This window comes from Sinocyclocheilus grahami, unplaced genomic scaffold (genome assembly GCF_001515645.1).
Source record: "Sinocyclocheilus grahami isolate Dianchi unplaced genomic scaffold, SAMN03320097.WGS_v1.1 scaffold112.1, whole genome shotgun sequence".
In the NCBI taxonomy this organism is placed as follows: Eukaryota; Metazoa; Chordata; class Actinopteri; order Cypriniformes; family Cyprinidae; genus Sinocyclocheilus; species Sinocyclocheilus grahami.
This window is the reverse complement of record NW_015505291.1, coordinates 1,502,083-1,525,367: the sequence shown is the minus strand read 5'-3', so window position 1 is coordinate 1,525,367 and position 23,285 is coordinate 1,502,083. Positions and strand designations below refer to the sequence as shown.

Here is a 23,285-nt window from a genome sequence, read left to right as displayed (position 1 = left end):
GCCGCTATTTTATCCAAATCTCTCGCTCCCTAGAAGAGCCATCTTATATAACATGCTTAAATTCATATCCTTAAAAACAGGAGGATGCTTGTCAAGATTTTATCCAGCATAACATTATCTAGAAAAAACAAATGGTTCCCACCAGACAAGAGAGGAAAATAAACTAAACATATCTGTGCCCTGCAGATTTTGTTTGTTATTTGTGATGAATGTGGCAGATGGACACAACTCTCTCACCAGCATGGTGGCGTTGTAGCTTCTTCCGCTGTATGAAATCAGCTCCGCCATCTGGGTCAGATAAGCCAACCGGGCCTGAGACACAGAAATCACCTGAAAAAGTGAGAGGGAAATGGAAAAGATAAACAAATAGATTTTCATTATGATTCAAGTAATAAAAACAAGGACAGGACAAAAAAAAAGTGGTCTTACAGCTGCTGCAGTGCATAATATGTATAATGTGCACAGTATGCATATTCTTGTTTGCTATAGAAAACCCAGCTCTCAACTACATTTGGTCAAATGTGCAGGATATATACATAAAAAATATATGCATATTTTGCATTAAACTTAATATATATTGTTTCTATAGATATTATCAACAACTTGAAATTTATAGTTTTATATTTCACCATTGTTTTAAATTTGATTGTGTCATTTGCATTGGGATTCATGGGATTGTAGCTCTTTAATCGGCTACGTACGTTTCAAATCAAAGTTTGTAATGTTGTAATTCACCTCATAGCTGGTTGGTTTGGTTTATGGCTTAAATCACTTTAACAAAGTTTTTTTTTTAAATACCTATGGAAAAACTGGATTGAAAAACTACTTCCAGTAATCAACAAACATTTACACTGCATACTATTTCACATACATTTTTGAAAGAATAGTAGGCAGTGTGTTAAACCATGTTTAGTTTGTCAAAGGGATCATCTATAAACTAGTATTCATTTAATTCATATTTTAAATATAAAAATGTAAATGTCAAAAATAATTTAAAATATATTATTTTCTGTTTATAGTGACATTTTTAATAGTTTTCTGAAAAATGTAAAAGACACACACCTTCTGATGTGGTTCTAGCAGTGACTGGATCTTCTTCATGTGGTAGTGGAGAGCTTTCCGTAGGTCTTTGTCTCTCATGTTCCTCAGCAGAGTGGGAGAGATGAAGCTCTCTAAACCAAACTCCTTGCTGACACAGACACACACATGCATTAAATAACTGTTTTCTAATGTAGCATGAGTATTTTTGAGTGTATGTGTGTGCTCTTACACAACGCTCTTAACAGATGCCCTCGCGGTCTGTCCACAGCTTGCCAGTTTCTCGTGCATGTGCAAAGCGGCTAGTCTCAGCGCTGTGTTACATTTCATCTCTACAGCATAGCGTTCCTGTAACACATCTCCCACACTCTACACACATTTACACACCAGGGTTACGTCAGTTAACTAAAGCTAAAACCACAAAACATTTTAATTGAACTGACGTTAAATAAATAAAAATATTTCAGCTATTTGCCAAGGCAGCATTTCTTGACATTACTTGATGCACTAAAATAACTAAAACTGAAATAATTTATAAATTAGTAAATAGTAACAAAAACACCCAACAAAACTGCTGCAACTAAAATTAACATGAAAATGCAATATAAAAATAAAAACTAATTCATAATACTGATAAACTGTAATAGTACCTTACTTGCTGATACTTAATAACACAGCAGTCTTTAAAGCCTTGCTTTATTTCTACGCCACTATATTTTTAGCAGTACATAATCAAATTGTGGTACCTGCTGAAAGAGGTACTCAAAGGCCACAGGATCATCCTGCAGGAGGTCCATTGGGTCTCTGGGAATGAAGCAGACTCTGAACAGACACCTGTAGTCATGGGAATCCTTCTTTTGTACCACCTGAAAGAGCAGCACTTTATTACAAACTCCAGTCGTGGCTGTAGTGTGTATACGTAGGTATATTTCACTAAATTAATAGGTCTATATGGTTTTACATATGTTAGAAAATTAGACATATCTTTGCCTATCTTTATACATAACTTGCCTAGCTGCAAGCTACTCACAATTGAACAACCTTATTTTCCAGAAAATAAGTCACACCTGACTATGTCAAAATTGCATTGTTGAGAGAAAAAAAAGATAAGTTGCATTGTACAAGTCGCATTTTGTTATTACATTCAGAAATATTGTAAAATACTGGTATATTAAATGTTTTCAAACATTATACGTACTATGAATGTATTTTATTTCTCCTTACTCAAAGGCATTTTGCACATTATGTAAGCCGCGTTGGAATATACAGTAAGTTGCAACATATTCAGATGATTTTAAAACTTGACTTATATTCCAGAAAAATACAGTAGTCAAGTCACCCTTTAAGTTACTGACAAAATATAAGATAATTACGATCAAGCTGTTTAAAACAGTCATTTATTTGAATTATACAATTATCAGCGCATATTATTTCTTTTCAAAATTACAGCACAATGAGGGTGACAGCATCTAATTTGAACACAAATATTTACACAAGATACAACTCATAAAAAACACCTCATTTATATTAGATGTAATTTTTACCAGATCAAAACTAAGTGATTAATAGTAGCAATTAAAAAATAGATTTCAATAAGTCAAAACTGAAGGATGATGGGAAGAATCAGTGAATTGACTGACTGAAATGAACTGTCCACATTAATCAATACACAAATATGAATCAGACTTCCCAATGCTACCTGAGAGAGAGAGGCATTTTAGATGTGTAATGTGTTTGATCAATGCTCACTTGTGCACAATATAGTGTCATGCTACATTTAACTATTTGTCCTGCTATGGTTATTGTTGGAAAAGTTGCTTCTTAACGCTTAGCATTATTCTGAATGTAGCCGAGCTACTGTTGTAACTTGAAAAATTATATATGCAGTGCTACTTTTAGTTAGCTAGTGTGTTACCTTTTGTATGAGCTCCTCCTCATGCAGCAGCAGTAGTTTGGTGATGTTATGTTGCTGTTCCAGCACCAGTGCGAAATGCTCAATACATCGAATGGACAGCTTCCCTTTCAGAGTCAACACGATATCCTGCACACAGAGACAACTTTACTACACTCTCAAAAATAAAGCTTTCAAAATAGGGTTTGAGCAGCAATGCCACAGAAGAGCAGAGTTTAGGTTCTCAAGAGAACCTTTCAGTGAACAGTTCTTAAACTAACCATTTTTTCTTAGTTAAGAACATTTTAATGATCCAAAGAACCCTTTCCACTGTAAAGAACTTTCTGTGGAATGTAAAGGTTTCATGGATCTTTATTTTGTAGAGTATACATCCACGCAAAGTCATTCTGGATTTTGGAGGTTTGTGGAACAAACATAGATGTCTTATAAAATAAAGAAAAAAGGGGTCTTGAAACTTTTTTTTAGGTCCTTGACCCTTGGTGGATAAGATGTTTTCATCTTTTCACAAAAATAAATTTAGGGTCAAGCAATAACTGATAGATTTCCTGCAGTATAGCTGGACCCCACAGTACTGAAGTTAAAGCCAAAGTTGATATAGAGTACAGAAAAGAAAAACAGCAATCTAAAACCTTGACAGTGGTGGACTTGTGAAATTTGAAGGCTTTGGTCTGGCCGTTCTCCAGGTACACCTTCAAAACGTTGGGCAGGAAGAGAAGAGAGTTTCCCTGGAAACAATCAATGAAACATGGATTAGGAAAAAACAAATATACCAACAACAAATGTATTATCATGCAATTCTGCTTGTGGTCATGGCTAGATAATACAAAACTATTAACCAGGCTGCATCACACCATTTTTTGGTTCAAGTGTAATCCTGACTAGGGTTGGTGTTGAGAGTATGTGTGTGGCTTTACCTGAGTGTGTCCGTTGACGACCACCTCTTCTGCAAAGCGCACTTTAACGGGGTTTCTTCTCAGACGAGCTCTCTTCTCTGCTGTTATGAATGAAGACTTAGGATTCTGAAGGCAAAAAAACAAACATTTCTTTAAATTCTGAGCTGGACAATGACACTATGGTCTTCTGTAGGGTTGCCTTATGGCTGAAATTTCAAGGGATAGTTCACCCAAAAATGAAAATTCTGTCATTAATTACTCACCCTCATGTGGTTCTTCGGAACACAAATTCATATTTTTGATGAAATTTGAGAGATTTCTGACACTGCATTCAAGACACAGAAACATAGTAAGGACATCGTTAAAATATTCCATGAGAAATCAGTGGTTCAGCCGAGCAAGACTGACACAGAAGAGAAGAAATTGTTTAATACATTTTTGTTTTGTTTGCGCACAAAAAGTATTCTCATAGCTTCATAAAATTAATGTTGAACCACTGATGTCACAGACTATTTTAATGTCCTTACTACCTTTCTGGGCCTTGAACATGTCAGTTCGGTTGCTGTTTATGGAGGGTCAGAGAGCTCTCGGATTTCATCAAAAATATCTTAATTTGTGTTCTTAAGATGAACGAAGGTCTTATGAGTTTAATGACATAATTATGAATAATCACCTTTTTGGGTGAACTAACCCTTTCAGACGTTTCATAACTAAAGATTTTTGTTTATCACAGTGAAGCGGCTTTGAAAAAATCTGTATTGTATAAACTACTATATAAAAAGTGTGATTCAAATGGACTTGTACTGGTGAAAGCAAATCAGTAAAAAAAAAAAGGAACCATTAACAGAACCCCCCCCCCCCCCACCCCACCCTCGGTTTTAACGGGAAAAGAAAACCGGATTTGACTAAAAACTAATTCTTGATTCCCAACCCTATCACTATCTGACTCAACATCAACAAATTGCAAGAAGACTCTTCAGTACACACCGCCATATTTCTGAGGATTGTCATGGTTACAGAGTCCTGGCAATCCCTGAGGGCAGAGCACAAAACATGAAAAACAAAAACATTGTTACCAAATCATGAGGTCATGACATCATCATATTTACAAGTGGGGCAAGAAGCAAGCAAGCAATATCAATTCAGCAAAGTTATTTTAGCTGTGTCCCTTTAATCTGCTCAGTCACCTAATCATCTGCTCCACGTTTTCAGGCGAAAGATCTTCTATGGCTTTATTGTTCAGTTTTAGGATCTGATCTCCAGGAAAAAGCTGTCCGTCTGCTGGGCCTCCTACAAATAAACACACACACATATGCAACTATTAAATTACAGCTCTAGTTTCATGCATGCTGAACAGTACCTTCAATGTAAGTCAATGTCTGCTTTATATTCTTACAGGCAAAAAGTCTGATCACTGATAAAATGAAGAACACGCCTCTCATCAAAAAGCCACACGATTTAAGTTATGTGCCACAGCTTAATACTTAGTTTTAGGGATTTGTTTAAATCAGTAACCTTAACTGTAAGTAAAAGTTATAGTGATAAAATTATGAGACGAAAACTGAATTATTTGATTTTCGAACATTAATGAACATTAATGTTCGTACTTTCGAGATCAGTCTACACTACTGTTAAAAAGTATAGGTGGATCAGATTTTTAAAAAATGTTTTTGAAAGAAAAACGTTCTTATGCTAACCAAGGCTGCATTTATGTGATCAAAAATGCAGTAAAAACAGTAATATTGTGAAATATTACAATTTAAAATAACTGTTTTCTTTTTGAATATATTTTAAAGCTGAATTTTCAGCATCATTACTCCAGGCTTCAGTGGCACATGATCCTTCAGAAATCATTCTAATACGCTGATTTGCTGCTCAAGAAACATTTCAGTTATTATCAATGAATGTGTTATGGGTTTGTTCAAGTCACCAACCCTAACTATGAGTAAAAGTTACAGTTACAGCCATGCGATTGCGAAAGTTGCATTGTTAATTCATTATTCATGTCACGTCTGGTGCTTCTGTGGATGGAGTGTCTGACTCGGAGTCTGTCTCTGCACTGCTCTGTTCTGCCATTTACACTCATTTGTCTTCGAGCCAAACTATACACACACACACACACACAATCTGCCCTTCTGCCCCGACAACATCCCCTTAGTCCCTGATGGCTCTCTGCCCTGCCAGAACCAACCACCAATGCCTGGCAGATCTCTCTCTCTCCTTCTCCTTTCACATAATTATGTGCTGCAGGGCTGTGAGGTTCTCCCTCTGGGCTTTTATCAGCTGTTTCTGCTGCAAAAAGAGAGAAGTCAGCACTGCAGAATGACTGTGTGTGTGTGTGTGTGTGTGTAAGAATGCACACACAATAGCTTTGTTGCAAGATCCAGTGTACTGCTGTGCCGTCTGCTCTGTATACACAGCTGCCTTCTAAGGCGACTAAAATGAAACCTTATAAGTGGCTGATTTAGATATGGAACGCTCTGCAAAGGCGGGAAACATCCATTCAGGGATTTATCGCTTGTGATTCATGGGCAGACCTGCTAGAAGACATTAAAAAATATTTCAGCTGAGCCTGTGTAACTAGGGCACCGTTGTTGACGTGCAATCTCACGCAATCTTGCCTTCCTATGTTCTTGTATGATTTTTTTTATTCTTTATGTTACTCTCCTAATGTGAAGACGGTAAACAATTTGTAAAAAATCTGGGATGTCATTGATTCAATGAATGACAGCATCAACTCACAATTGATTCAGACAAAGTTTGATGTTAGCGTGTTGCTAAGCTAAAAATTCTATACCGTAATATAAAAGTGTATAGGTTGCTGATATTACTTGCTACTAAAACAGTTCAGGTCTTTGTATTGAACTTGGAATAACAATTTATAAACTGGAATTTTCTGAAAGTTTCGATTTTTCCTACTTGATTATTGTGACGTCATTTCCAAAAAAACTAAACAGTAATGGCTTCAGTTAAAGGTAAAAAAAACTCTACATACATTTCTGCTAAATATTACATTTTATTATACATTTTGTTAACTGGTGCTCTGTATTTGTTCTTTAATATTTTACACAAGAATATAAAGGTATTTATGTAGTATTTTTGGTCAGTACAATTTATCTTTAAATTAATATGTGTATTCCACAAGGATGCATTAAATTAATGCATTAAGCAATTTATATTGTCATAGTTTCATTTACATAAGAAACTTTTTTAAATGAGAGGATGAGGAATTTCTGATATTTTTCAGAATTTTAAGTTTCTTGCTCACTGCGACACATTTTGGGATTGACTTCTATCAAGGATATATGCAAGGATTATGTTGCTATCTAGTTAGGTTTTTATGTGTTCTAACTAGATGTGTTGTGACTGTGTGAGATTGCGTGTCAGTAACTGCTGGTTCAAAATGACAATAAATATAATTAGCTTGTGTCAGTGTGTGTTTGTATGTGTGAAGGAGCTTGTGCACCTGCATCGTAATGAATTAAATAAATGACAGAGGAGCAGGTGGCCACCTCACACACAGCAGCTCAAGTGTCACGTCCTTTCTCACAGTTTCACCATCTCTGTCAAAGCAGCACAGAGGGTGAAAATTCAGTCTGATGCAGAGATTTCTAGACACAAACATCCAGAGCAAAAGCTTATAAATCAGGGTACTTTTCTCAGGATAAACATCTGAGAAGCAGGACGGTGCTTCTTAGAAGTCTCCATTTAATCTTATTGGTGTCTCTGAGAAATAAAAGAGATCTTAACAGGATCTCATTTGTGTTGTTTCTTTCCTCTGGGCACATTTTCTCATGCACAGCCAGGACAGTATCCAAACCCGGCTTCACTTAGATCATAATCTGTGTTTAAAAACAACCTGCTCTAGTGCATCCCCTAAGCCAAACTCCACGTGAAGTGTGTGTGTGTGTGTGTGTGTACCTGGAGTGACTTCCCTGACCAGCAGGGGGTGCTGTGATGAGAGAGTGAATCCATGGGAGTCCAGGACAGCATCTCTGATCACCTCCACTGTCACCTTCATAGGGAAGTTCTGCTGGCCCGAATCCCCAGAGTGCGACCTCCTGCCTCCTAAAATACGCTCCCTTTGAGAGACAGATAAAAACACACAGGCTGCGTTCAAAATGAAATACTAGTGTACTGCTTGATCTGTTAGTGTACAGTACTATATATGTCCAACAACTTTTTAATAACATGCATTTTTGAATTATTTTAAAATACAAATTCAAAAGTTTAGGGTCAAAATTGCTCACCAAGGCTACATGTATTTGATTAAAATACAGTAAAATCAGTAATATTGTGGAATATTACTACAATTTAAAATAGTTGTTTTCTATAAGTATATTGTAAAATATATTTTATTTCTGTGATGAAAACCTGGATTTTCAGTAGTCATTACTCCAGTCTTCAGTGTGAGTGTCAGTGATTCTTCAGAAATCATTCTAATATGCTGACTTGCTGCTTAAGAAACATTTATCATTATTATCAAGGTTGAAAAGCAGTTGTGCTATTTCATATTTTTGTGTAAACCATGATATTTTTTTTTATCTTTGTTGAACAGAAAGTTCAAAATATCAGCTTTTATTTGAAAATAGAAATCTTTTGTAACATTATTGTCTTTACTGTACTTTTGATCAATTGAATGCATCCTTGCTGAATAAAAGTATTAAAATCGTACCGATTCCAAACTTTTGAACAGCAGTGTACTTTTTTTTATATTTTGCATTTTTTTAACACTCGCGTTGTGCTAAAAATCCTTTACCTAATTTGGTGAGCCTGGTCAAAACATTTTTTTTAAAATCTCTCATTATGCTATATTATCACCAAATCTGGGATTCAATCTTTTTGTCAACTTCTTTTCTTTCAGTCAGCACTGGTTTTGTATTTCTTTTTGGAACTGATTTATAGTGGGCTTCATGATCTGAGCTTATGCACCTCTGTAGCAACAGTTTTTGAGTGAAAAATCAATCATTTTGTCAATGCTCACTCCAAAACTGAAGATCGGTGAGGGCTATGATCAGTCAGTTCCAGAAAGAAATATAAAACCTGTGCTAATTGAAAATAAACAATTGGGGGGAGACCTATATAAAAAAAGAAAAGAAAGAAAAAATCACAAAAAGTACAAAAATGACCTTTTTGGGGGGTTGTTTGAGCAAAGAAAGTAAGTTTTACTCCAATGTGATAACATTAACTAGCATTTTCTGGAACAGAAAATCCTAAAATAAATAACTACAGTACTAATTAAACTACTGAGGATTTTCTCTAAAAATATCACATTCAAATCAGTGGAAAACCACATGAAATGACGTCACTGTATGCCGACAGACTCTAAAACACATGGCGATGATAACTGCCTGATGAACGTGTGGTTGCATGGCAGGAGACGACTGTGTTTATACCAGCGGGTGAACGACAAATGAACTACAAGCCCACAGCAGATGGAAGTACGAGAAAATCTCGAAAGCAGTTCTCATGAGAAAACAAGGAATTATTTGCCATCTAAACATTTATGTAGGTACAGATATTAATTAAGTGAAGTACTTTCTGAAGAAAAAGAGCCCACAAACAAAATCTCAACTACACCACTCTCAACAAACGCTGAATCTTGCGAGCTTCACAAAGCTGGAATTTATGGTAGGGCCCATCTGGAAACCAAGGCCAATATCTTCTACAGGAACCATAAAACCTGCGACCCTAATTAATGGAAAATAGTACTTTGATCTGATTAGTGTTCTTTCCCTATATCTATATGGGTTTGGAGAAAAGAAAAAAAAGATGGTTTCAACCCACACAGGCTGTTAAACACATGGGAGATCCGTCATGGTTCGGACTGACTGGTTTGGTGGTTGCTCTGTGTGTTGTTCACAGTCCATGTGACATAGCAGCATCAAAGTGTGCACTACATCAAAAGATGACTACAAAGGCTGAGAGCACCAATTGGGACAGAGCCTAAGTCAACCGTCTTCCGTGGCTACATCTAAACATCATTAGAACTGCCTGTGATGTTCTGGAGCTCCAAATGTGAAGGGCGTTTTCACTTTTATAGGCTTTTCTATCCTTCGAGAAATGCATTTCTGCTCTGATTATAATATTATCTGCGTCTGTGTGTGTGTGAGTTTACTCCACCTGCTGAGAGAGTCTCGAGAACGGCGCAGCCATTTCCCCACCACCTGCTCCACCCGACCGACCCTGCGTGGAGATCGACTTCTGCTTCTCTCTCGCTCCTCCATCTAACTGAGAGATAGAAACACAGACAGAGAATAAGGATGAGGATCATACAGTGTAAAACACTCTTTTTTAAATCAACATCAAAATTGACCATATATGAACTTTTTTAAGACCCATGAAGTCAAAACCAAAGTTTTGTGGCATGTTGTCCATGTTAGTTAGCTTTGGGGTCATTATTTTAACGCACTCCTAAAAGCAGGTACACTACCATTCAAAAGTTTGGGGTCGATACGATTTTTTAAATGTTTTTTAAAGAAGATTCTTATTCTCACCAAGGCTGCATTTATTTGATTTAAAATATGGTAAAAATGTGAAATATTATTATCATTTAAAGAATGGTTTTCTATTTTAATATTTTTTTAAATGTAATTTATTCCTTTGATGCAAAGCTGAATTTTCAGCATCATTACTCCAGTCACATGATCCTTCAGAAATCATTCTAAAATGCCAATTTGCTGCTCAGGAAACATTTACTATTATTATTATTATTAGTGTTGAAAACAGTTGTGCTGCTTCATATTCGTGTGGAGACTGTGATACACCTTTTTTCAGGATTTTTTGAGTGATAAAAAGTCCAAAAGAACAGCATTTATTTGAAACTGAAATCTTTTGTAACAATACAAATGTCTTTACTGTCACTTTTGTTGAATTCATGCTCATCTACTATGTATTGCTGACATCATCTTGCACTACAAATTTTTGTCCAATCAAATGCTCTCTAGAATGGGAATGTCCCTCCCTCTTATACCACCTGCTTCTGACAAGTACAAGTTTCATTTCTGAGATTTATACTAAAGACTACTGAGTATTAAAAAAATAGGGACAAGCATTGTTGCTACTTCATGTTTCAAAAGGAAATATATCAACACAGTAAAGAAAACTCATCAATGATTTTGCAGAGCCAACATGAAATGGCAGTCACAATCTATTTTACATCTGTAAATGAGTCAAATCCATTTACTTCAATTTCAGATTTTCAGCTTATTTCATCCTTCTTAATTCATATTCTCATCTCAACACTCTCTCTCTCTCACTCTGCCCTGTCTGTGTGCTGGGTTTAATATATGCTAATAGCAGCGGCACAGTCATGAGATGACACCAGGCCTGGCATTTAGAGGACAATCTACGTCACAGCAGACAAGATATCACATGCATAATAACACCAGCCATCTACAGATGATAGAAACACACACTGCCCATATGCAACACACACACACACACACACACACATTCAATCTGTTTAAATACCTGAACGACTTCTTTCGCTCCTCTGGACATGTGCAGCTACAAACACACACGCATCTCTCTCTTATCTCTGCAGTCAGACGCAAGGGAGCCCTTACACACTTACTCAATCACTCACAAACCACAACTTCTCTTAACCACACTCTGTGTGTGCATGTGTGCTATCAAACACATTCTGAACATCTGATCAATATGCACAGTTTTCTTCTACTGTGTTTCATCATGCTCAGAATAATCGGCCTGATTATGCACTGATTTGCTGGTTGCATTGCATGCTGAAGAGGGTCATGTGACCTCTTACCTTTGCTCTATGAGATTGCATACAGATTCAGTCTAAATCCTGATGTCTATGAGGTTTGGTCAGTATAATGAAATGACATTTGCAAGAACTCTATGAAATGCGTGTCATTTACAAGCAACACTAAAGAGTATTAATTAACAAAACCCGACACATAGTCTATGCAGGTGCACAAAGACAGATGGAAATTCGTGGCCAGCATCCTTTAGCTAGCTATGTTGACAATTAAAACTTAAATAACTTGCTCAGCAAGATTCACTTCAAACAAATCGTTTTATCATTTCAGCAATTAATAATAAACATGAGTGCTGCTTTACAGATTGTGTTCTGACACTTTTCATAATGCAACAATGTGTGAAATCAAGCTTGTGTAACTAGGCAGTGTTGTTACTTATAACTATTAAAACAATTACATTTAAAATAAATACATAAAAAATAATTTTCATTAATTTGTATAAGAATGAAATCAAATCAAATGTAATTTATTATACTTGCTTGAGTGCTTCACATTGCTGGTTGAATGCACTGGCCATCAACAGTCATGCAATGTGACTGTGACCCACTGCAATGTGAAGCTGACCTAAATGTAAGTTGACGCAATAACAACCAACTTTCCTTATTTTTTTTTATGTCAGAATGATTTCTCCTATCCCATGCAGTGTTATTTTAGTGTTATTTATATACTATTACATAATTTATTCATATTTTGAATTTTATATTTTAGTTCATTTTAATTTTTATAAATTTTTTGCTCATTTTTATTTTTTATATATATTTCTATTTAGACAATTTATTTATTTTTAATTAATTTTTAATTCAGTTTGAGTAATTTGAGTACTTATACTAATTTATTTTAGTTTAGTTTAATTTCATCTATTTTAATTGCTGAAAATTAAAGTTTTAACACAGATCCCACCTCATTATCAGATTGGCAGCTATAAGGGAACCATTTATAGGTTGATTATTGACTAACTTCCATTACCAGTTCCTCACATAGCTAACATACAGCACTCTAGTCATAGTCTAGTCACTACTTTTATGGTGCATTTATGTCCTTTTAGGAGCAAAAGTGACCTCTTGCTCGCTTTCAATGTAGGTAAAATAGCATATGAACAACATAAGCAAAAAGGCCTGACTTTTCCATTTTTGGATGAAGTATTCCTTTAACATGAACTAGTGCAAGAACAATCAAACAGGTATGGTTTTCATTCATTCAAATTCACAATCAAAGCCACAGCACCTCAAATCTCTGAGGAAATGAAAGCTCAGCATCTTCAGAAAGATAAATCCCTGGGTGTTTCTAATTGAAAATATGCTTTCTGTCACAACTGGATGCATCCATTTGTTACACCTGCATCTTTTACAGCAGACTAGCTTGATGAAATGTAGCTCACCTGGGTGTGGCTTGTGTGCTAACAGCTCTAGAATGCAGAAATCTCAGCGTGTGATTGGATGTCACATCTCTCTTGTGCGGACTGGTTGAGAGGTGGCAGAGATGGGCCCTCACAACCATTAGGACCAATGAGAACTGAACTGTGAGAGGTAAAAGCATATTCATAATTAGAGTCTGAAATATATGCCCTACAATATAACGTATATTACTGACTATATTTGATTATGTTCATACTTGTATTTTGATTACAACTGGGCAACACGCTGAATATTCAGAATGATTCGGTCACTAAAAAAATGTAGCAATATTGTGAATATGGCAATGATTCACTTTTTAATGGCTAAATACATTTCCTAAGCATATTTTTCAGTTTTGCTGTTTTTTTTCTCTTCTGTATTTTACTTCAAATCCACTTTACAGCAATGACAACTTGGTTGAAATGATTGTTTTGTTTTTTTAAGCCAAATACTTAAGATATTTGTGTTAGTTAGTGTAAGTGGCATGAGAATTGTCCGTAAGTTTTGCCTCTTTGTCGCCATCTCTGTTTGAAACCTGCAATTGCAGTTATTTGCAGAATTATCTTCCTTGCGTGGGTTGTGCGCCGGCACGGCTCCAGCGCGGATGAATCTAATGTTTTGAGGAGTATGTGTGGCTGTCTGTCACCGCACCGGTGTGGATTCAAGCCTATGTCTTGGAATATATGACCTAAATAAGAATTTTCACCGGATATTGTCATCTGAACAAGTAACAAGTCTGACACTTTTGTTCTGACCAACTGAGGAAAAAAGCATTACAATAAATCATGCTACAACGGTGATTAAATCTAACGAACGGTTAGCTCATATCACATCAAACCGTGCAAATTATTATTACTGTTATACTTTGTTCTCAAATTGTTCATGTTAACAACATCAGCATTGTGTGACTATGTGTATGTCGTGTAACGTTACATGCAGAATTCAATTTCTGTACAGTCTAATCTCTAATTGTCATACCACTCGAATTTCATATAAAGAAATTCTTTTAACCCAAAAAGCAAATTATTCTTCCTTAGAACTGGTTCTCTTTAAAATACATAACTTGTGTAATCCAAGTAGCTGTAATCAGATGCCCATTTAAAACTGGAATATAATTTCATTTCATTCGCATGTGTTTCATAAACACATTATCCTTTCTGGATTACAATCCGCCATCAAAATGATACATTTAATTATTCCAGCTGCTGTGAGAAAAGGCTATAAACGATCCGCCAACTGCAGGATCCTCACATGCGATAACCTAGTAGCCGGGATAACTTCTCTATGTTTACAGACGTGACGTAATGACACGCAGCATGCTTGAATTTCCCGCGTATTCCTACCAGTACCACTCAAATTACAAAACATTATTATAAGCTTACTGTTGTGAGTCAGGCTAAAGTAAGGCAGGAGTTTTGAACACTGGCTTGTTATGTACTTGCTCAAAAATTTATTTCATATAATTTTACGGACTGCAGTTTTGAATTTAAATCATTTTAAATGGTTCAAACTTTTCGCTTCAATTAATCAATTCCAAACTCTGAATGAGCAATTCATTTCCATTATTGCTCAAAACAATTCCATGTGGCATTTTTCATATGTTAAAATGGTTTAGTTAAAATATATGCAATGCTCTTTATTATCGCATTTTGTAATATTGGTGCATTTTAATGTCATGTTTTTATTTTAGTGAAAAACAGTGTTTGGTTTAAATGATCAAGAACGATTGTGGGAAGAAAAAACAACAACTTTTAGGCCATTTCAGTGCAAATATTGAGTCCTAGCTCCTATATCATCTGAAATACAAAGGACAGACTTTTTGACTTTGTGTGTAACTGCACACCTGGCCTGCATCAGAATCAGCAAATAAATCTGCATTTCTGCACTAATCCTGATAGATTAATCTATTTTCTGTGCTGAGCCTCACTGTGGTAATGTGCAATGCTTGTCCATCGAGCACGCTTTATTAACATTTCAGTGTGTAGCTCTGTGACTTTCACTCCAGTGCACATGAAATCATGCGATGGCGGCAGTCATGCAACAGTCACGAGAGCCATCCTCAGGCTGTGTCTCTCTGCGTTTGCGTCGCATACATCGGGCTCTTTCATCTCATAGCATCTGCAGGGCTTGTGATGTCAGCAAACATACATCTTGACCCCCTGGATGTGATTTACATTCCCCAATGTCCCCGTACTGCAGCCCTTGTGGAATTGAGGTCCAGCCTTTTAATGCTTGCCCTCTTTAGCGTGCCATGCTGCTGGGTAACTAGCTCGTATGCCGACTGCAAGACTCATGAATAATGAATTCCAATAATGCAGCTACTGTACTTGAGCAGGACTGCTGCGGTTCATGCGCTTCACAGCCAATGTGAGAAGAAGGTGTGATAAAGACAGAGATGGAAGACACAGAACCATGGATGAAGTGTTCCCATACTGAAGAATTATCACAATGATATCTCTTTTATATCTCAATACAGCAAAGAGATTAAATTGAGAACAAATGGAGATATCGTTTGCTTCATGTTCTTCCTGGAAAAAAAAACGAAAGTTTCAGGAGAGACCTCAACAATGTATCAAACTGTACTCAAATTTGCCAACACTGAAAAGGTTGCTTCAAAACACTTTTCACTACGAAACTGCTAGTAAATTTCACAAACAATTACAAAGAAATTGCAAGTAACACATTCAATTAAACATGAAATGTAGAAGTAGACTGAAATTGCATTTTTTACAAAACATACTCATATAATCTTCGAAAAATCGTGATTTACAGTGAAGATAAAGTCAGTCAATCAAATTCAGAAATATGAACTCAATATCACGAGAGCCATCCTCAGGCTGTGTCTCTCTGCGTTTGCGTCGCATACATCGGGCTCTTTCATCTCATAGCATCTGCAGGGCTTGTGATGTCAGCAAACATACATCTTGACCCCCTGGATGTGATTTACATTCCCCAATGTCCCCGTACTGCAGCCCTTGTGGAATTGAGGTCCAGCCTTTTAATGCTTGCCCTCTTTAGCGTGCCATGCTGCTGGGTAACTAGCTCGTATGCCGACTGCAAGACTCATGAATAATGAATTCCAATAATGCAGCTACTGTACTTGAGCAGGACTGCTGCGGTTCATGCGCTTCACAGCCAATGTGAGAAGAAGGTGTGATAAAGACAGAGATGGAAGACACAGAACCATGGATGAAGTGTTCCCATACTGAAGAATTATCACAATGATATCTCTTTTATATCTCAATACAGCAAAGAGATTAAATTGAGAACAAATGGAGATATCGTTTGCTTCATGTTCTTCCTGGAAAAAAAAAACGAAAGTTTCAGGAGAGACCTCAACAATGTATCAAACTGTACTCAAATTTGCCAACACTGAAAAGGTTGCTTCAAAACACTTTTCACTACGAAACCGCTAGTAAATTTCACAAACAATTACAAAGAAATTGCAAGTAACACATTCAATTAAACATGAAATGTAGAAGTAGACTGAAATTGCATTTTTTACAAAACATACTCATATAATCTTCGAAAAATCGTGATTTACAGTGAAGATAAAGTCAGTCAATCAAATTCAGAAATATGAACTCAATATGAACTCCAAAGTTTTTCATAAATTTCTTTCAAGACCAAATTACTTAATATAAATGATATTAGCTATGATTTTATATATTTAATATTGTTAATATATTAGCTATAACACCTGCATTAAATTTTATAATGCAATATTCAAGATTATTATAGTTTTGCATCTTGTTTATTTATTTACTTTAAAATCAAACCACTATTTTTTTATTTTCATTACAATTTTTAGTTTACTTTTGTGTTCATTGTTTTCTTTCAATATATAAAATAGCAACAATAACTCTGATTCGGTTTCCATTTCTTAATGCAAATTGCCATTTGCAACCTATATATGAGAAACATGTTTCTTGATTTATGGAGAAATTAAGTTAGATCAAATAAGATTTTGCTAAAATAACCCTCACAGCCTAAGTGATGTCTGCGAAATGGAAATCTATTTCAGAAGAAGGCAAATTATGAAAACATTTTCCTTATTTTGAATAACAAATCATTAACAGTTAGACCAGAAACAATCTTGATTTCGTCTAGACCTTTATGAGAAACAACAGATGCCTCTATGAAACATAAAATGAGACCATTGCGTGTGCAACATCTGCGGACAAAATAAAAGGTAAAGGAGGAAACAGACAAAAAAACGCAAGAGCTAAAAGAATAAAAAAAATTTTTAGCAGAGAAGATAAATACAACAGAATGCAAAAGGGGACAAGCATGATTTGGAAATAGTTGAAATAGATGTGAAAACTAGAAAAAATAAAGAGAAGGACTGCGAGAATCAGCTGCGGTGCAGCACCTTGCCGCAATACAGCAGAATTCCTGCTCAGCAGCAAATTTGTCAAGAAGCAGTCAATGAGAAACGGGCAAATAAACAGGCCGGGCATGAGTCTGACCTGTGCTGCTCGACTCATGTCGCAAGAGTTGCCTCAACAGCCTGGCTCTCTAAAATTATGCTATTTTTATGCCCATTGAATAGCGTAGCACTGTAATTTTCAATCGCCCCACAGAAACAGCATCTCTTTGCTCTCCGAGAATAAACTGGTGGAAATGTGGAAACCGTATCAGTGTCTTCGGGATCATTGGATTTTATATATTTAATATTGTTAATATATTAGCTATAACACCTGCATTAAATTTTATAATGCAATATTCAAGATTATTATAGTTTTGCATCTTGTTTATTTATTTACTTTAAAATCAAACCACTATTTTTTTATTTTCATTACAATTTTTAGTTTACTTTTGTGTTCATTGTTTTCTTTCAATATATAAAATAGCAACAATAACTCTGATTCGGTTTCCATTTCTTAATGCAAATTGCCATTTGCAACCTATTTATGAGAAACATGTTTCTTGATTTATGGAGAAATTAAGTTAGATCAAATAAGATTTTGCTAAAATAACCCTCACAGCCTAAGTGATGTCTGCGAAATGGAAATCTATTTCAGAAGAAGGCAAATTATGAAAACATTTTCCTTATTTTGAATAACAAATCATTAACAGTTCGACCAGAAACAATCTTGATTTCGTCTAGACCTTTATGAGAAACAACAGATGCCTCTATGAAACATAAAATGAGACCATTGCGTGTGCAACATCTGCGGACAAAATAAAAGGTAAAGGAGGAAACAGACAAAAAAACGCAAGAGCTAAAAGAATAAAAAAGTTTTTTTAGCAGAGAAGATAAATACAACAGAATGCAAAAGGGGACAAGCATGATTTGGAAATAGTTGAAATAGATGTGAAAACTAGAAAAAATAAAGAGAAGGACTGCGAGAATCAGCTGCGGTGCAGCACCTTGCCGCAATACAGCAGAATTCCTGCTCAGCAGCAAATTTGTCAGCTCAGTCAATGAGAAACGGGCAAATAAACAGGCCGGGCATGAGTCTGACCTGTGCTGCTCGACTCATGTCGCAAGAGTTGCCTCAACAGCCTGGCTCTCTAAAATTATGCTATTTTTATGCCCATTGAATAGCGTAGCACTGTAATTTTCAATCGCCCCACAGAAACAGCATCTCTTTGCTCTCCGAGAATAAACTGGTGGAAATGTGGAAACCGTATCAGTGTCTTCGGGATCATTGGATTGCTCAGACACAAACAGTCCGCAGGGAATCAATAGCGAAATGAAGAGTGTGCCTCCTTTCCTATCTGACTGGGACAGAAATGGATGTTTGCTTGTGACTCTGACATTTACAGCTCTCATTAAACTGCTCCTACAGCAGTCGAAGAAAAGGGCTGCAAATGTCCAGAAACGAAGAACGCGAACAAAATTAGGTGCAGCCTTTTCACACACAAACCCAAAAACCATTACAATTTGGCATGAATTTTGTCATGCACCGATTGTTTTATGGATATGAATGATACTTAAAGTTGACTTTAAGTCAATTATCCCTGAAAATTTAAGTTAGAATAGTTTACAAGAGTGCATTTCTACACACAATGAGGCTATGAAAGTGACTAGTGAGCAGTAGGGGTGACCCTGAATAGTCGAAGATTTGATGCTTCGATAGGAGGAGCCTGATTCGACTACCAATCTCACAGTCGAATATTCGTATTGTATAGAACTTTTCTTTTTCGGGCCACATACACGCTGCAAAGTTTCGGGAATGACATCCACATGTTTATGCGGAATTCACACTCAAAAGAGCAATGGACGGGACAAAAATATACATGAAAATGTATGTGTATTGAGGCTAGAGCACACTTTCTGAAGCACCCACAGTATTTAATTCTGGAACCAGGTCTGGATAAAACTAGCTGTGTTTGAGCAGTTTTTCACAATAGGTCATATTTAGGCGATTGCATGGAGTTTTATGTGGCAGTGGGCTGTGCTTCAAAGTCGGAAATATTTGCAGGATATTTGTTAATTTCCTCTGTGAAAATCTCTATACAGTTAGAGTAAAATGCACACGGGCTTCATCGAATACCCCTTGCATCTGTTGATTTCATCTTATGTGTGGATTATTTGGGTTTTATTTTGTTTCATCAGCTCTAATAAGTAATAAACAACATGATATGTGGCCGGCTAATGTTAACTATCTTTTAATCAAAACATAATTATTTACCCCGTTTGTATCTGCGAGACAGTCAGTATTTATGACTATCGAATGTCTGACTACACGCTTAAAAATAAAGGTGCTTCAAAAGGTTCTTCAAGCGATGCCATAGAAGAGCCATTTTTGTTTCTACAAAGAACCATTCGGTCAAAGGTTCTTTAAAGAACCATCTCTTTCTTACCTTTTTATAATCTGAAGAACCTTCTTTCGCCACAAAGAACCTTTTGTGAAACAGAAAGGTTCTTCAGATGTTAAAGGTTCTTTATGGAACCATTTAGACAAAAAGGTTCTTCTATGGCATCGTGAAGCACCTTTATTTTTAAGAGTGTACTTGATTCTAGGCAATGTATTTTGCCACCAAACATATGATTCGTCTATCGGCAAGATTCATCAATTCTGATTGGACTAGATATTCTATTTAAAAGTTAGGACTCGTCCACGCCCTCCTAAAACGCCTCGTTTAAACACCCCCCCCCCACATACATCACTGTGTGGGAAGATTTGCATAATGCCGCCCAAATGTTTACGCTAAGAAAGAAGGCATAACTTTTATTCTTGCTGTAGTATTGTTGCTGTCGCCGTCGCCATGTCGTGGAGATGCTGTGCGTTTCGTTGTGAAAGCGAAACTACTTTGTTTGGCCTTCCAAAAGAGGACACAACTAGAAATCAGTCTGATAGTCCCGTCTCACCCCTCCCCCAACCACCTCGCTTTCTTTCAGCAGGATTGAGGGATTGCATGGAATCAGGAGGATAATTCTGTGGGCTCTGCCACTGAATGTTCAAATCCAATTTGAACTGAGAACAAGGCAAGTAAAAAACAAGGCAAGATTGGGCCAAGATGGGCCGCACCACAGCAGCCAACAATGGGAGGGACTTAGCTAGAGCTAAACTTGCATCTGTATTATGCTATTGTGTCTGGGTTTAATATTGCAGTAGTTAATGTAAATTAAAATTCTGTCATCAATTGCTCATCTCATGGAAAAATAGGACGAGAGATTTTGAAGAATGTCAAAGCCACTGTTTACCATACAAAGAACCCGGATGACATTTCAACATTTCTTTACAGGTGAATCAATGACATGGATCAAGGTTCAGTCTAAGTGTTTCGTTTTGTGTAAATATTACGACTTGTATTTAGATTCACACACTTTCAACATCTTTTGCACATCTTGGGCCAGATTTAATAAACAGGACAAATTAGTGTAGAGCACAATTCCATAAAAGCGCCGATGGGAGGGGAAAATTCTGCGGGCGATTTACTGACAAGGTGCACATCAACGCTTAAATGCATGAATGTTTCGCCAATCATTATTACATATTCGGGTCTTTATATCCGGCACGGATGGACCTATAACTGCTGCAATAGCAAAAAAAATTATCTTGATATTTTAAGAACAATTACAGACTTAATAACTTAAAACTTAACTTAAAAGTTCAATTTGAGCAGATGATTTTACCATCACTGTCATCGTCAGAGCGCACTTCCACAGTAGGCCTACATTCAGCATCTGCCTCACATTCACGACCTCAACCATATTCTCAAAGCTATCGTTTTCAATGACTTCATATTCAACATTTTGATCACTGGAAGCTTATTCACCACATCCAGCATCAAATGGCAGTGACATTTATATTTCATTGCGTATAGTAATTGCTCTGCAGTAAAGCCATTCAAACTAGTTCAATTTTTGCTGATGATATTCGTTTGTTTTATGCCTGCGGTAATTATGAGTGAAACATCACGTCATCAATGCGTAGCAAACAGTGCCTCCTTGAGGAAAAAAAATGCATTGCACAAATTGAGTCCTCAGATATGTAAATATAAGCTGTGTCTCATTTAGAAGGCTGCGCCCTCCGGAGGTCGAATCCTCTGGAGGTCGCATCCTCTGTAGGATGCATATACGAAGTGTCCTCAACCTAGAATTAAATGAGACGGCCTTCATAGGACAGGCGGAAAAGGAAACAGGAAGTATCACGTTTTTATGCCAACACATTTAGAGCATCGTTACGCTCTCACGCTACTTAAATGAAGGAAATGGAATACTAAGAAAGTTGATGTCTAACTATAAAAAATTAAGGAGGGAGGGGGTAGAGAATGATGTCCCGGGTCGCTAAAGACCCGAGGTATGCATTTAAGGGTTAAAGAGTGGGGGCCGTACAACTCGGTTAACTTAACTCGGTTAACTTAACTTAGGCCCTATTGTTGATTTTTCTGAAGTAAATAACGTTACATGAATCGTGACTATTCACAAGCCGTTTTATTTATGGTATAGGCTAATGCTTGGAAATTATGTTTAAAGTTTTCAAGTCCATTCATTATTTGTAGCACGCAAGCCACTCAATAATCACAGCTTTGTGCTTTGTTACTACAAAGTCTCAGCCTTCTGTCAATTTGATCATAAAATACATGTCTTTTTATGCTCTTTAATTTGTAGTGAGATAATTAGCTTCAGTTCTAGCTGCATATGAATCAATTATATTTTCCTCTTTAATATTTGCATGCACACAAATACAAGTAGACCCTTTGCAGTTCCGAATGATGTATGCTCTTACCTTTATGAGCCAAAATGACGGCGTATTTTGAAGTTTCCACTGTTATTAAAAAATATTTAAAAAATGCAAGTGATTGCGCTGGCGACAGCGACTTTGTCATTGTAGCATTGCTGATGTTGCCTGTGTGTTTTTTTCATTAAAGAGTAATATTGAATCAACCCCTCCATGTCCTGCAAAGTGTGCTTTAGCTTCCACTCTCCGCACAAACAATTGGATAAGCGCCTAACAGCGCTCATTTATCTAGGTTAAATGATTAAATTAATACTGTGAAATGCATAAAGTGTTTTATGTCTGTTTATTTTAGGCAAGTCGTGTTGGTTTGAGAAGACTAAATTGATCAAACATAATGCTCAACTCACTGTCTGCCTCTGTCGCTTGGTCGTTCCTTTAAAAAACTAAAACTTGAATTTAACAAACATAAAATGTTCCAAACATATTTCTAAATTAACTTAATAAAGAAACAAAAATAAATATGACCACTTTGCCATTAAAATCCAAAACCAAAACTGAACTATTTTAATAGCTGTGTAATGGGGAAGAGAGAGAGAAAAAAGTCACAGTATCCAGTCGGACTCGGGCCGAGAATTCTCACAAGCTGTTGGACAAGGACCGGGCCCATGCAGGGCTCTATTCGTTCCCTCGTTTCAATTAAAAGTTCCCCCAGCTCGGCGGGCCCCCAAACTGCCCGGGCGCATATGCACCTGCATACCCTGCATAACCAGACGCTACGCCACTGCATCAGCCATAAAATAGTACAATAGCAAATTCGCATATATTAAACATCTAACTTTTATTAACAAAATGAATAAGATGGATATAGCCTTGCTTTGTAAGCCAAATAGCCTAAATAAGGTATTTCCCCTTATTTAAAACAAATGCTTAGTTTGTGGTTCATTGTTATTTTTTTAATGAAAACCAGCAACAATAAAGACGCTCACTTATATTAAACGAAGAAATTAAAGTTTTATTAACAAATGTTGTGCTTTTGGATCCGCTTTCACAGTGTCAGTCTTCTCGCATTACTCCTCACGTGAGCCCCCCCCCCCCCCCCCCCCTCCTCCCCCCCCCCCCCCCCCGCG

General features: G+C 36.5%; 1 protein-coding gene across 3 annotated transcripts in view; it reads right to left on the bottom strand.

Annotated features, from left to right (window-relative positions):
• LOC107589119 (FERM and PDZ domain-containing protein 1-like) overlaps positions 1–23,285 on the bottom strand; it is a 35,450-nt gene that overhangs the window by 7,593 nt on the left and 4,572 nt on the right. For 2 of the 3 annotated variants that reach the window (XM_016277470.1, XM_016277471.1), the window contains exons 2-12: positions 9,967–10,074; positions 7,765–7,925; positions 5,031–5,133; positions 4,831–4,876; positions 3,865–3,969; positions 3,580–3,675; positions 2,954–3,079; positions 1,785–1,904; positions 1,271–1,407; positions 1,063–1,189; positions 238–330 (exon numbers count right to left, since the gene is read on the bottom strand). In XM_016277470.1, coding sequence (XP_016132956.1) covers positions 238–330; positions 1,063–1,189; positions 1,271–1,407; positions 1,785–1,904; positions 2,954–3,079; positions 3,580–3,675; positions 3,865–3,969; positions 4,831–4,876; positions 5,031–5,133; positions 7,765–7,925; positions 9,967–10,070 — 1,218 coding nt within the window. In that variant the 5' untranslated portion in view covers positions 10,071–10,074. Of the gene's footprint in view, positions 1–237; positions 331–1,062; positions 1,190–1,270; positions 1,408–1,784; positions 1,905–2,953; positions 3,080–3,579; positions 3,676–3,864; positions 3,970–4,830; positions 4,877–5,030; positions 5,134–7,764; positions 7,926–9,966; positions 10,075–13,005; positions 13,145–23,285 lie in introns of all 3 variants that reach the window. The other variant, XM_016277469.1, reaches the window with a different exon arrangement.